General features: G+C 52.0%; 1 protein-coding gene across 1 annotated transcript in view; it reads right to left on the bottom strand.

Annotated features, from left to right (window-relative positions):
* The window catches only part of SV2C (synaptic vesicle glycoprotein 2C), a 79631-nt gene that overhangs the window by 18603 nt on the left and 46289 nt on the right, over positions 1-14739 (bottom strand). The window contains exons 3-4 of the mRNA XM_040985936.1: positions 9999-10179; positions 1399-1550 (exon numbers count right to left, since the gene is read on the bottom strand). Of these exons, the coding sequence (XP_040841870.1) occupies positions 1399-1550; positions 9999-10179 (333 nt within the window). The remainder of the gene's footprint in view (positions 1-1398; positions 1551-9998; positions 10180-14739) is intronic.

Below are 14739 nucleotides of genomic sequence, written 5' to 3'. Positions count from 1 at the left end.
GAGCAGGAGGTCATGGGCCATGTCCCCGGACTAGAGAGCCACTTGAATGCTCTTATCTAAGGTACCTCTTTATCAACTCAGACACTGGGTCCCCCATATCCCTCCCTATCTTCATGGTTGTGAGGACGCTGCACTGGCCCACACCTGTGCAGGCAGTGGCCGCTGCACTGGCCCACACCTGTGCAGGCAGTGGCCGCTGCACTGGCCCACACCTGTGCAGGCAGTGGACGCTGCACTGGCCCACACCTCTGCGGGCAGTGCTTTCCTCCCCTTGCTGGGAATAGTTTCTGTTATACTTGCACTTGTTCCCGGCTTTTCATTTCTAGGCTAAGCTGAAGAAAGAAGCCACTAAGCTTCTCTGGTAACAACAGGATATAAGATCAACACAGAAAAATCCGCTTTGTTTCTGTACTTGAACAATGATCCAGCCGGAAGAAAAATAAAGAAAGAAAGCCCGTTTACAATAGCATCAGAAAAAGAACCAGAGGCTTGGAGTAAACATAGCCAAGGAGGTGCAGACAGAAGCAGACGGAAGCGTGCCCGCACCTACACTCAGCAATGTCATCTACAGATTCAGCATAGTCCCTATCAAAGTCAAGGTCAGTTTTCAGTAACAGAAAAACAGCTATAAACCACCCCCTCATGCAAATACAGAGGTCCCCAAGCAGCTAAAGGAACCTACAGTATATAATCTGAGCTGGGGGCACCACACACAATGGTTTCACCTCACATCACTGCGAACCAGTGACCACTGACGCAGACACAACAGGAGCCCAGAAGTCACCAACCTTCCACATGAGCATTCAGAGCCACAGCAGGCGAGGACTAGTCTCCATGCATGGCTGTGGAAAGTCAACATCCAGAGGTGACTATGCGGGGCCCTGACCTGTGTCACATGTGGAACTCCAAACTTAAAACTGAGGGCTGACACTATGGATCTATGTGCACACACGTGCACACACTAGCACACATACACACACAAGTAGCATTCAGCCTTTACAAAGAACAAAACCCTACTGCCTGCAATGACATGGGGCCAGGCAGCCCGGTGCCATCCTGCGGGATCTGTCTGCAGACACTGGCAAGTCCAGGATAGGGCTAAACTGTGGGACACTGAGTCTGGAGGACCAGTTGGGGCAGGGGCACTGTACAAGTCTGGTGACCAGAGCATGGTCAAGGCAGGGCAGAGGACAAGAGTGTAATTTTTCTCCTGTGACCTCTGCAGACCCCAGAGCCATAGACAGAGCCCCCCGCCTCTTATGCAGATCCCAGAGGGGGAGCCCACAGACAACTCAGAAGCCAGAAGCACGTGACAGCAGTGCTGCTGATGGACCATCCCAGAAGGAGAGGGATGATGGCCATGTAGGGATCCTGTCCACCACCAGGCCAGCCTCTTACCATAGTGTGGGATGATGGCCCAGGCCATGGCTGAGGCATAGATGCCACCAATCATCCAGAACATGCAGAGCCAGCTCAGGTGTTCCCCTCGTTTCTCCCGGGCGAGCACCTCCGCAAAATAGGAGAACACGGTAGGAATGGCGCCCCCTATCCTGTAAGAGACATGGGAAACTGGTGAGGGGCAAGACACAGAGCAAAAGCAAACTGTAACACCACTGCTTCCAGGCCACCCCAGCTCATCACAGAACATGTACCTCCACATGCTGCGACACTGGTAACAGTCTCCATGGCTAATGCAGGCTCCATAGCCTCCCAGAAACCTGGACCTGCAGTTAACGCTGCAGCCCACAGGGGCAGCAGTGCCAGGCTGGGTGGTGGAGGGTGAGCCTAAGACTTCCTGGCTGTGCAATCCACCGGGACAGTGGTATCCACCTGGGTAGTGGAGGTGTGGCTAGGGGCTTCTGGCTCTCTGCTGTGCCATCCTAAACAGCAGTTGCCATGATTGGTTTTACCTAGTCAGGATTTTAAGGAATTTGCATTTGAGTGGAAACACGGTGTAGATCCTGTCCATGACAGGAGATTCTGCAACAGCTCAAACACTACAGTTTGCACTCACTGCTCTCCACACTCTGTCATGCCACCAAGCCAGGCTGACCAGAGACTTGCAGGGCACTTCTGTCCAGGCTGCCAGACATCACCACTCAACAAGCACTCAAGAAAGGGACTTGGGCAGAACCAAACATGGAGGTGCAGGTTTACACAGCAACCACATGCTGGTCACAGAAGGACCAGCTGAGCTGCACAGGCCATGTGTGGGCCTGGACAGCTTGCCCGTGGGCTCACAATGTCCTTAATTTCAAAGGAGCCTTGATTCCCAGTTATGAGAACCACTACCAAGGTAGTACGGGAGATGTCCACCATTACTGCTCAGCAACATGTTGCTCTGAATGACATGGACCATCAGGATAAGGTTGTGCTTGGTGCTCCCCGCAGCAATGACAGGGAGGAGCCACTGTGCTCAGGGGCCTCGGATCCGGCCTCAGAGCCTGAAGCTGATCAAGTCGGCACCAGGCTGGACGCCTGGTGAACCAAACAGTGTAGATCCTTGTAATGTTATAGAAATGCTGAGAAGTCAAAACATTCTATCAAGACACATTTAAAGAGTAAGTTGGGGCCTCTGAGCCACGCACACACTAAGTGTACAGGTACGCACTGCATACTTCAGCACATGTGCACAGCAGACACACACGCCATGTCCATGCATGTGCATCTGCAGATGATAGCAAAGTGGGTTTACACATGACTCAGTGCCAGGCATTTGGGAAACGTCACGGAACATGTATTGTCCTCACTAACCTAACCTAAGGCATGGCCTGGCATCGTAGTGAAGCAAGTTAAGTCACTGCTTGCAATGCCACAATCTAGTATCAGAGTGCCAATTTGAGTACTGGCTGCTCCATTTCCAGTGCAGCTCCCAGCAATGCACCAGAGAAGGCAGAGACGGCCTGAGTACTTGGGTCCCTGCCACCCACGTGGGAGACCCGCATGGAGTTCTGACTCTTGGCTATGGCCTTGTCCAGCCCTGGTTATTGTCCCTCTTCCTGCTTCCTTTCTGATGTTCTTTCAAATAAATAAATAAATAACAACCAAAGGCAAATTCATAGGTGGGATTCCAGACTGCACCAACTTTGTAGGTAGCACGCCCCTGGGCTGGGAGACAGCAGAGACGACTATCAGCTCTGCCCTGAAGATAGACAGAAGCCCAGGGAGACCCAGAAAGCTGAATGTCCTACACTTGTAATGCCACAGCTATGCTGGACCTGTCAGTGGGTCAGAGGGTACAGGTGAAAAGCAGGTGCAGTGAGGCTGGAAGCCTGACACCCCCAGTGCTAAGTGAAGTAACTGCTTGGATTGCAGTCTCCCCACTTCAGCAGATGGTTGTCTCCTGTCCTCTATCTGGCCTTCCCCATGTCCACTGTGAGGCAGGCCTCAGTGGAACACACACTCATGGAGCTGGGTAGCCCTCTGAGGCCCCGTGTCCTGCACGAGGGTAAACAGCCTGCCAGGGCTGACCCCAGCAGCTCTGGACAAGGAAGCATATGGGCTCAGCAGACAGTCTGGGCTCACAAACAGCTCACAGAACAATGACTTTCCAACCATCCATTACCAGAGGTCGAGCAAAGCAATGAACCCACAAAAAAGCTACCCAGAGAAGCTCCTTTGGCACCCTCTACTCCATGAAAGGAAACAGAGCTGCACAGCCCTAGGGTGTGCCTGAGAGCATGGCCCTGGCCCTCCAAGAGGTCTGGGAGGGCTGAGCTGTCACCGGAACAGAGAGGAGGAAGAGGATCCCCAAAGGTGGCCAAGTCTGGGGTGAAGTCCACTCGGCCCACAGTTAGCAAAGCTAGAGGTTGCCCAGCTCCTAGGCATGGGAGAAGAGTCCACATTATGTGACATGGGGAAATGTCAGTTTCCTGTTATTACATAAACTGTTGTCATAAACACTGGTAAAATGCTTGGTTATCTGGGGCTAGCCTTGTGGTCCAGTTAAGTTGCTACCTGAAACGCCCACGTACCATACAGGTTCTGGTTCAAGTCCCAAATGTTCCACTTCTGATTCAGCTCTCTGTTAAGGTGCCTTGAAAAGCAGTGGAAGATGGCCCAAATGCTTGGACCTCTGTACCCACATGGGAGACCCAGAGTCCTAGGTTCCTGGCTCTGGCATGGCTCAATCATGGCTACTGCAGACATGTGGGGAGCGAACCAATAGATGGAAGATCTCTCTCTCTCTTTCTCTCTATATGTATGTAACTCTGCCTGGCAAATCAATAAATTAAATCTAAGACAAAGAAACAAGAAAATGCAGCTATTTTAGAAACATTCATCTGTAAGCATGGGATTTGGCTAACACCAGCGTCATTGCAGAGAGAACACACCATCAATTTGCTCCCCAGCCTGGCCTTTGCTACACCGGCAAAGGCACTGAGCTGCTGATGCTGGGGAAATGGTGGGACCTGGCATGGGAACCAAATGCTGCCTAGAAGAGAAGCCAGCCCTGAGCTAGAAGGAGGACGGTGCTCATAGTGGGCCTCCCTCACAGCGTCTCATCCTCAGGTACAAACTGTGAAGTCTGTCCTAACACTTAGTGGAAGGGTAGAGCACAGCCCTAAAATTGCATTAATTTTCACTAGTCTGCACTTCTCCAGAACGCTAAGGAAACATGGCCTTCTTGTAATGCAGAATCAGGGTTGAACATGTGAGAAGACCTGATGGCTGCTGAACGTTTGAACTCTCTACTTCACAAAACATGTTATGGGGCTGGCTCAGTGGCTCAACCAGCTAATTCTCCACCTGCAAACATGGGCATCCCATATGAGCACTGGTTTGTGTCCCTGCTGCTCCACTTGCCATCCAGCTCCCTGCTTGTGGCCTGGGAAAGCAGGAGAGGACGGCCCACAGTCTTGAAACCCTGCACCCACGTGGGAGACACAGAAGCTCCTGGTTTTGAATCAGCTCAAATCTGGCTACTGAGACCATTTGGGGAGTGAACCAGCAGATGGAAGATCTTTCTGCCCATCTCTCTTTCTGCATGTAAATCTGCCTTCCCAATAAAAATAAATATTTAAAACCAACAACAACAAACACATGTGACTGGCATTGCAGCTCTGCAAGTTAAGCTGCAGTTGGTAACAACAAGGTCCTCTAGCTAAGTGTCCTGGCTGCTCCACCTCCAGCTCAGTTCCATGCTCAAAGCTCATGACAGCAAGGGAAGATGTCCCAAGGGAGTTCCACATGCAGTTCCTGGCTTCAGGCTTTTGCTTGGCTGAGTCCCAGCTGATGCGGTGTCTGGGGAGTGAACCATTCAATGGAAGATTGCTCTTCCTCCCTCTCTCTCTCACTCTGCTGTTCAACCCAATAAATAAAACGCTGCAGGAAGAACAAGGCATTGTTCTTTGCAGACTCAGTTATTAAGAACCACTGTTGAGATGAGCAGGTGCTTCCCCAAAGCACCTCTGTGTGTGGTGGTCACTGCCACAACACCGCTGTCTCCCTGGATCCCAACACGGGGGTGTGTGGATACTGCACACACCCAGGAATGGACTCCTCCTCTGCTGCCTGCAGCAGGGACACTTGGAAGCCTGGCAGCACCAGTGGGGGAGGGCAGGCTGCTATCCTTCCCCCTCCCCAATCGCTGCTCGGCGCCCTCTGCACGATCGATTGCCCCCATAATTGACAGTGACTGGACACAAATAATTCAATTCTGAGCCAAGGAAAGTGAGTGCACGCTGCCAGCTCCACTCCAGCTTTTCTCGCTTTCCGGAACAAAAGGGAGGGAGCATCTGCTCCTGTGAGATTCATTTAGGATGACAAGAGATGGAGAGTGAATTGTGAGATTGCAGGACACCCCCTGACAGCATGATCACTCTTCCCACTGACCAGACACATGAGGCCATCCAGAAGAAGGCAGTGGTCGGGCTAACGCTTCTAGATGATAGTCTCATGGCCTGTCTGGGGACTGATGAGGGCAGACATCACGCACACAGGCAGGCAGGCCCCTTACCACAGGAAGAGGAGCCTAATAGGGCTGCTGGGGCCTGCAGCTGGGGGTGATGCTCAGCACTGGGCTCAGCACCAGTGGTCGCACCCCTGTTGAACTGCAAGCTGCAGGACATAACTGGGGTACTTGGAGGCAGGACCATGCTGACAGACCTCCTAGAGCTCAGCAGTCCAGGGTGGAGCCGGCTCAGGACGGACCCTTGTGCAATGTGGGCTCTGCTGGCTGCCACACAGCTCCAACCCATTACGGAGACTTCTATCCCTCCGCGAGGGGTGCCAGGGCTACCTACCATGACTCTAGGTCTATCCTGGGCAGCCCTGATTGTGATCTGTGGACTGTCACCCTGGCTCACCTGCCTGATTTCAGAAGATAAGGATCCCAGCCAGCCGCTGGACCTAAGGCTCCACACCTGCAGCTTCCACAAGTGGCACGGCAAAAACCTCCTAAACTCATGTGGGCTGGGTCTGCAAGACTCCTCAGCACTGGGCTGGGCATATACCATGCGAGAAGCTGCAAGAACCGCTCACGAGGCCTAATAAGGCGCCTTCCATGCTGCCCACATCCATGCCCAGCACACAGGCTAGCAGGGCCCAGAGGCACGTGGGTGTTGTGCAGGAGTTAGGATATGGCTGCTCAGGCTCCTTTTCACAAACTTTGTCCAGCTGTATGGGCTGTGACCTTACCAGCAATACCACCAGTGGGTGCTTCCCAAGCCCATTGTGGGCCTGGGGCTCTCACACTCCTCATGTGTTTCCCTTTTATTGTTGTATATTTGATTTTATTTATTAGAAAAGCAGAGTTGGTGGGGAGGGGGTCTTTCATCCACTGATTCAACCCCCAAACCACCGCAATGACTGTGTCTGCGTCAGGTTTTCCCAGTAGAGGCAGGGGCTCGAGTGCTTGGGCCATCTTCTGCTGCTTCCCCAGGTATCTTTGCAATGAACTGGACACCTGGGAGCTGGATCAGACGTGGAGCAGCTATCTGGGACTTGAACTAGTAACCATACTGGGATACTGGCACTGCTGCTGGTGGCTCAACCCATTATTGCCACTGCACCAGCCTCTTCCCATTTAGTGTTTATTTTTTGCTACACTCTTCTATGCCAGAGACCTTGAAAATGATGTCTCTATACCCTCAGGAGTGAATCTGAAATCATGCATCTCCATTGTTTCTCTTTACAAATTGAAGCAAAACATTTTTAGAAGATGTATTTATTTGAAGATCAGAATACAGAGAGAGAGAAAGAAATATCTTCCACATGGCTGTAACAGCCAGGGCTGGGCCAGGCAGACATCAGAAGCCAGGAATTTCACTTGGGTCTCCAATGTGGGTTCAGGGACCCTAATGTTTGGGCCATCTTCTAATGCTCTTCCCAGGCCTTTAGCAGGGAGCAGGGTGGAAAGTTAAACAGCTGGGACATAAACCAGTGCCTACACAATGCTGTGAGCACTGCAGGGCCTGCTTCAGTAATAAGGCTGGCCCCTGATTAAAGCAGAACTTCTCGTAATCTCCTAAGGGTGTTCATTAGCCTTGGATTCAGCTAAGCTTCTAGATTCTGAAGGAAATGATGACATAGAGCAGCCACACTGCTCTGTGCTTGGGTAACAGTATTACCTCCTTAACTCAACACATGTCAGGGAGTCACAGATAGAACCTGCTGTGTCTTCAGACACAGGTTCCTATGGGTAAATGTACCTGCTATGCTGACAGACCAGGGTAACATGTCATGTGATGCTCTAACCCTGACTTTGAGGATGCGGCTGCTGGATGAGTATTCTTTGCTCATTCATGCCAGTAGGATCAAAGCTAGAGTCTGCTGAGATCAAGTGTTGAGGATAATAATGTGTGAGAGGAGGGTGGTGCCCTGGTATAGTAGCTAAAGCCACCTTCTGAGTGTCCTATGTAGGAACGGATTCTAGTCCCAACTGCTCCACTTCCAGTCAGGCTCCCTGCTAATGTGCCTAGGAAAGCAGCAGAGGATGGCCCAAGTCCTTGGGACCCTGAAACCATGTAGGAGACCTAGAAGCTCTTGGTTTCTGGTTTTTGGCTTGGTCTGGTAATGACCATTGCAGCCATCTGGGAATGGAGTCAGTGGCTGCAAGATCTCTGTCTTGAGTAAGATTGTAGGCAGCAGGCGTGGCTGTACAAGGCTATAGACTGCATTGGCACAGGTGTGTACTGGGACCTTGGAGCACCAGATTGGGCTTGACTCCATCCCCCAGTGGTACTCATGAGAGCCAGGCTGGGTGTAGAACAGCCCAGACTAGGTCTTGATTCCCACTGAACTATATGAAAGCGGTATCTGGGCATGGATTAGATATTGCTGGCCTGCAGGACCCAACAAGAACCAGAATGGATATGGCCGGTTGAGCAAGGCCACTGTTCTTGCCAGGATAGGAGGTGACAAAGTCAACCTGGGCCAGTAGAATCAAAGCTCTTGATCCCACTGGTATGCGAGAACTGCCACTGGGAGGAGACACAACATAGGAACTTAGGAAATTCCTTCATTGGGATGCAGTCCCCGCAAATGAGCGAAGAAGCAAGGCAAGGAGCAGCCCAGACCATGCCAGGTTACAGTACCCGCTGGCATACATGTGGGTCAGGCCTAGGGACAGTCCAGTCTGGGTCAGCACATAACACCCACTGGCAGATCTGAGAGGGCAGGGGAAGGAGGAGCTAGATCAGGCCACAACACCTGCCAGTTCACATTAGAACCGGGACAGCAATCAGGCTGTGCTGGGATAGGCTGCAGCACCCACCAGCAGGAGCTGGAACAGGTGGAAGACTAGACTAGGCCAGGCTGTGCAATAAGATTACAAACACTGAGGTGAGGTAAGTCATGTCAGTCTGGGCCCAGTGGGGGTTGAGTACATGAATCCCAGGGATGGGGATCTGACAGGGCTCAGGTAGCTTGGCTCAGGTCCTGGGGCCTGCCTTCTAGGTGGGTGTTGGTTTTGTGAACCCCAGAGGTAGGTATATGGCGGGGCTTGGGTTTCCTGGCTTAGGTCCCACAGCCCACCTACTAGGTGGGTGTCAGGTTCGTGAGCTCTAGAGGTTGGGGATGTGGTGGGCTCAGGTCTCCTGGCCTGCCTGGATCCTGGGGCCTACTTCTGAGGGGGGTGCCAGATTATGAGCCCCAGGGGTGGAGGATCTGGCAAGGCTTAGGTCTCCTGTCCTGGATCCTAGGGCCGCTTACTAGATGGATGTCAGGTTCATGAGCCCCAGAGGTTGGGGATCCGGCAATGCTTGGGACACCTGGCCCAGGTACTGGGACTCGCCTGCAAGAACATGTCCTAATTAATGAAAAATGAGTGAACACAGGCCCTGTTGTAAAAGGAGAAAATGACTGCATATTTGGTGCTGTAGCAGAAGAATGGAACAAACTGGACAACTACTCCAAACAAATGAAGACAGCTAAAAATCTCGGTGAATGGAGCCAATGGACATTGGGAGAGTGACATCACCCTTGGATTGGTGAAATCGGCAGCATTTTAGAACTATCCAAACCACTTGTACAGAAATATGTACACATGAAGGCCCTGGGTTGATATGAGGTGGCAGTTCCTCATCCCTGGGTACTGGGATATATGGAAAGTCATGAGTGGTACCCCAGGAACAAGAAGAAATAGCAAACTTGGAAACAATGAGTTCACCCAATTTTCCCTAAATCTTGATCCTTCCCACCCTGATCAACCATATAATCATTATTAAAAAATAAAAATATTTTACATAAATAATGAACAAAGATCTCTCTGTCTCTGTCTGTCTCTCTTTTTCTTGCTGACTTTCCTGAATGGCTGTGGCACAAGATGGAGTCTAAAGATATGGCTGTTTTCTGGAAGGAAAACAACAGGAAAGGACCAGTGGCAAGCACTAAGTCCCTGGCTGGGTCCAAAGGCTGACCCAGGACAAGGTTCCTGGGGGGCACCCTGTGTAGAGCAGTACCATGTGGAGGGACAGGTTCTTGACAATGCGCCCTGCGGTGTGCAGAACAGAAACAGGTAGGAAGAAAACACACACACACACACAGAGCGCCCTTACCCGAACCCTGAGAGCAGGCGGCAGAAGAGGAAGAAGCCGTAACCTTGGACGAAGGAGGAGAGGAAGGCAAAGAGCGCGTTGACAGACATACACAGCAACAGGGCCTGCTTCCTCCCCACCTTGTCTGCCAGGCCGCCCCAGAAGAAGGCCCCAACCATCATCCCGAGGTACACAATGCTGCCTGCAAGACAGGAACACAGAGAGGTCAGAGACAGGGAAGAACACTCGGAACAGTAACGGACAGGTAACACCCAGCACCCACATGAGAAGGCCCAGGGTCATGGTAGTCAGTATACAAGTGACCACTGAGCTCCGAGGGCCATCTCAACCTCACTAGCTGACTATAAGTGTTGAGGACAATATGATGCTTGCCCTCTCATGCAAAGACAGAGACGAGGGGGTCACACCCCTGTCCTTCAGACAAGGGACACACCCACACATCTTCACGGAGCTCTCAGTGACAGGTAGCAGGCAGCAGGCAGGAGCTGGCTCCTCAGTCATTCAGGAGATTGACCCTTGCCATCAGCTCTGTCTTTGCCAAGGGCAACCACGTCCAGGGCTCTCAGGTTCAAACGGTTCTCGGTTGGTCTGCTCCAAGTTCCTGCATGCCACAGCCTGAACCTCCCCACTCCACCAGGAACTGGCCTGGATCCATGTGCTGGGAGCATCCTAGAGCTGGGCCCACCAGCAGCTGAGATCACTGGATCTTAGAGATGGAAAAATTTCCTTCTGGGGTTCCCAGTGGGCTGAGCAAGCACAGGAGTTAATCCTAAAACCACCCCCTTAGCTTTGCTCCAACAAGACGGTGTGTAAGAACCTGGGTGCGGGATGGGAGCTTTGAGAGGATTGGGGAGCTGACTGCGGCATGCGGAGCTTAACCTTCAGGTGAAGCTGGTGGAGTCACAGTCAGAGCTTCCTCCTGGCATCACTGTCAGTTTCCAGCCACCTCACAGTTGGGGCAAAGCTGAGGGAAATGGTGGTACCAATGAGGGGTGTCATCTGGGCATGGCTGAGGGGAATGGCGGTGTCAGTCAGTGAGGGGTGCAGTCGGGGCATGGCTGAGGGGAATGACGGTGTCAGTGAGGGGCTCAGAGCCAATGGGGACCTAGCCTTTTCCCACTCTCCTCCTTTCCTTGCTTCCCCCTTATTACTTTTATAGTCAAATTCCAGGCCACTGACTGCAGGGTTAGGGGGGAAAGTTGAAACACACTTAAAGTTTTCATTTTAGATTAGATTAGATTAGCTTGGAGAATTTCCTAACATTCTACCCTCATCAGTCAGCTAACACACAGCTCATAGGTCAACATTTGGCCCAGGTGAGGTGAAGCCCCTGGCCAGCCAGCTATGGTGGTCATCATGCCAAATGGCTGAGAATCCACAGAATCTTGGCTGGAAGCAGCTACAGACCCAGACAGCGGGTGGCTTTAGGCACGGGGCACTGCACAGCTGGCCTCCGTGTGGGGGCCAGACTTATGTGGCCACTTTCAACAGAGATCACAGCCCCAGACTTCATATTCCAGGGCAGGGCCACAGTGTAGAGTAGGGGGTTTCAAGGCCAGAGGATCAGCATGGGAAACACACCCACAAGGAATTCTGGAGCATGCAGTGTTGCCCCAGGAAACACCACCAGGAATTCCAGAGCAAATTTGCCTGGAAAAGCACAGTGCAGGGAATTCTGAGCAGGCAGATTTGCACGAGACACACAGAGAATTCCAAAGTAGATGGAGCAGCCCAGGCAGCACACACGCTCTGTCCTCAGCCTGGGAGGCTGTTGTTCATCAGCCTGGCCTCAAGGGCTAACACATCTAAGCTTCTCCGAACAATGCCCATCTGTACAGCCCCACAGCCCAGGAGGATGTCCATAAGCCAGGAGCTAAACTGCCTGCTCCCTGGGGTCAGCGCCAGGACAGCATCACAAGGCCCAGGCAGCAGGGCAGTACAGAGGCCACTGTCTGTATCCCAGCAATGGCCTCTCCTTCATGTCTGGACAAGTCACAGGACTGGCTGTCTTCAGCACTCCCCTTGGCCTTCATGGCACTCCTGCCAGGAGGGTTCCACTAGCCATCTCAGGGCCAGGGACAGCTCTACTGGGAAGAGTGAGTTCCAGCTTCTGGGTTAACCCTGCTGCTTACAGACCCATTCTCCCCCATGTGGCAAGTAAAGGCCCTGGGTACTGCAAGCCAGCACACAGCAGGATTAGTTAGCTCTCTGCTGACAGAAATGAGCTGGCTCAGGCCAACCCTGCAGCTCCCCCTGCGCCATACACTGGGGCTGGGAGGGCCCCACAAAGTAGGTCACATTCTCCCCTCTGCAGGGCTATCTCTCCCTCACTACTTCTTGGGGACCCTCTTCCCTATTCAGCCTGTGGCCACCTTGGGTCCTGCACATGGGGCCACAGCTTCCTGTGTGTCCCTGTCCTGTTGCTGCCCATGATGACACACACTGATTAGACCCTGGCAACAAAGAACAGGCCACCTTACAGCACCCACCTTCCTCCCCTTCCCCACCCCCCCACTGCCCCGAAGAGCAATTCCTTAGAACATACATCATTTATGGGCCAGTTCTGTAGCAAAATGGCTTAATCCCATATGGACACTGTTTTGAGTGCTATCTGCCCCAATTCCCTTTCAGCTCCCTGCTAATATGCCTGGGAAAGCAGCAGTGGATGGTTGCTCATTTGGGACACTGTGCCTGTGTGAGAGACCCAGAAGAATCTCCAAGCTCTTGGTTTAGGACTGACTCAACTCCAGCTGTTGCAGCCATGTGGGGAGCACACCAGGGGATGGAAAAAACTGTCTCTCCCTCCCTCTCTCTGTAATGCTGTTTTATAAATAAATAAGTAAACAATTTTTATTAAGGAATATATAACACTTACTCTAGTTTCTTCCAGCCTGCCTAATGTCACCAAAACCCTCAGCTTGGGGCAGATATACATGCTCAGCATGCTGCAACTGCCTGCACAATATTAATCTCATGGCAAACACAAGGAGCGGCTCAAACTGCAAAAAGCAACATTGATGGTCACATGACTGCTCCTGGTCCTCACACCGCCACCACCACGTGGCCAGGCCTTCCTGCTGATGTTTTGGTGGCACTGCTGGGACCCAGTGTGGTAATTACATTGCAAAGCTATTATGGGCTGAAATGAAAATGACAAAATACTTTAAATGCTTGTCTAGAAAGATCCCATTAGAGTGCAATTATGAGTGAAATGACAGCAGCGAGTCTGGGAGGCAGCTAGGAGATCATTCACATGCTCTCAATCCAAGGTCAGACAAGGAAACCTGGGTCCAGGTGTCCCTGGAGGTGCCATTCCCAGGGTTGGAGGGCCCGGAATACTCTGTGTCCTTCATACCCGGGAGCCCAGGGATGCCTACGGATTCCACCAAGATTTCCAGCAGGAAATCAAGGACATGATACATGGATTCCACCCTGGGGAAGCCTTTGCATGGCCCTGGTATCACTGGGTTGGTAGGAGCAAAATCCAAATGGACTCAGGGACATCCAAAGGCTTGCAGAAACTGGAATGAAAAGCACAGGACATGAGTGTGGGCATAGCAACTAAGACGCCTCTTCTGGGGATCAGAAGGGGGAAGCAATGGCTGTACTCCAGTGCAGGGTGCCTGGGTTTAGGTCTCCTCTGGTCCCCACTTCCTGCTATGCACACCTGGAGCTGGCTCAAGTTCCTTGGCCTCTGTTCAGGCAGAAATGGGCTGTCCCTGGCTCCAGCTGCTGTCAGTGTGTGGGGTGTAATCAGAGGATGGAAGCTGTCTTTCCTTCACATAATTGGTTTTACAAGATTAAATGTTTTCTGCGCACCAGAAATGTCTGAAATCCCTGCACGTATTTTTTGTAATTTGCATTCTCAAGACCTTTCTGAGGATGGCTTGCGCATACCTATTTCTTTACTTTCACTTTATTTTCATCTACTTGAGAATCAAAAAAGACAGACAATAAGCTCTCCCATCTGCTGGTTCACTCCCGAATGGCTGCAGTGGCTGGGGCTGGCCCACATTGAAGCCAGCAGCTAGACATGTCATCCAGGTCTTCCACTTGGGCTGTTACCTGTACCTGTTGCCTTCCCAGGTGCATTAGCAGGGAGCTGGACTTCAAGCTGAGCAGTTGTGCATCCAACACCCAACCTCCTCCTCAGCTGTCCCAGTTGCAACTTCATGCACTGCTCCCACTACCATCCCAACCCCAAACACACGAATCCTTTCACTCCACCTCCCTACAAACTATGGAAATTCCCATGTTTAAGGGTAAGTGTCTTCACTGATCAAAAGAAAAAATCTGCAAGATACAGCACTGGTATATAACAGATTAACATGCTCCACAACCACATACTCTCTCCTGCACCTCTGAAGTCAAGCACCCTCGTCTGCCCTGTAGCTGGACCATGCACAACACAGCCCTTCACTCTTTGAGAGTCAAGAACGGAACAGAACAGCAGCTCACTGGCAGGAAGACGATGTTGGACCTCAACCACAGGAGACCTCCCAGAGCCCACAGTGGCGACATCGCCTGTGAAGTCACTGGGTCCTTTCACCTCTAAGCCAGGGTTTCGAGCAGTGCCTTGGATACAGACACTGAGTGGTCTGAACCCCCTCACGGGATCCTTCATGCGAAGACTTGCTGGCCAAGGGCACCCCATGGCAGACTCCATGACAGTGTGTAGTCCCTGATTCAGGCAGAGGACCTGTGCATGAGGTGTGCTCACTTCCCTACCCTGAAAACTTGG

Source organism: Ochotona curzoniae, unplaced genomic scaffold (assembly GCF_017591425.1).
Source record: "Ochotona curzoniae isolate NIBS_2020 unplaced genomic scaffold, NIBS_Ocur_1.0 contig_4501, whole genome shotgun sequence".
Taxonomy (NCBI): domain Eukaryota; kingdom Metazoa; phylum Chordata; class Mammalia; order Lagomorpha; family Ochotonidae; genus Ochotona; species Ochotona curzoniae.
Note: the sequence above shows the minus strand (reverse complement) of the source record. Positions and strands in the feature narration are given on the sequence as shown.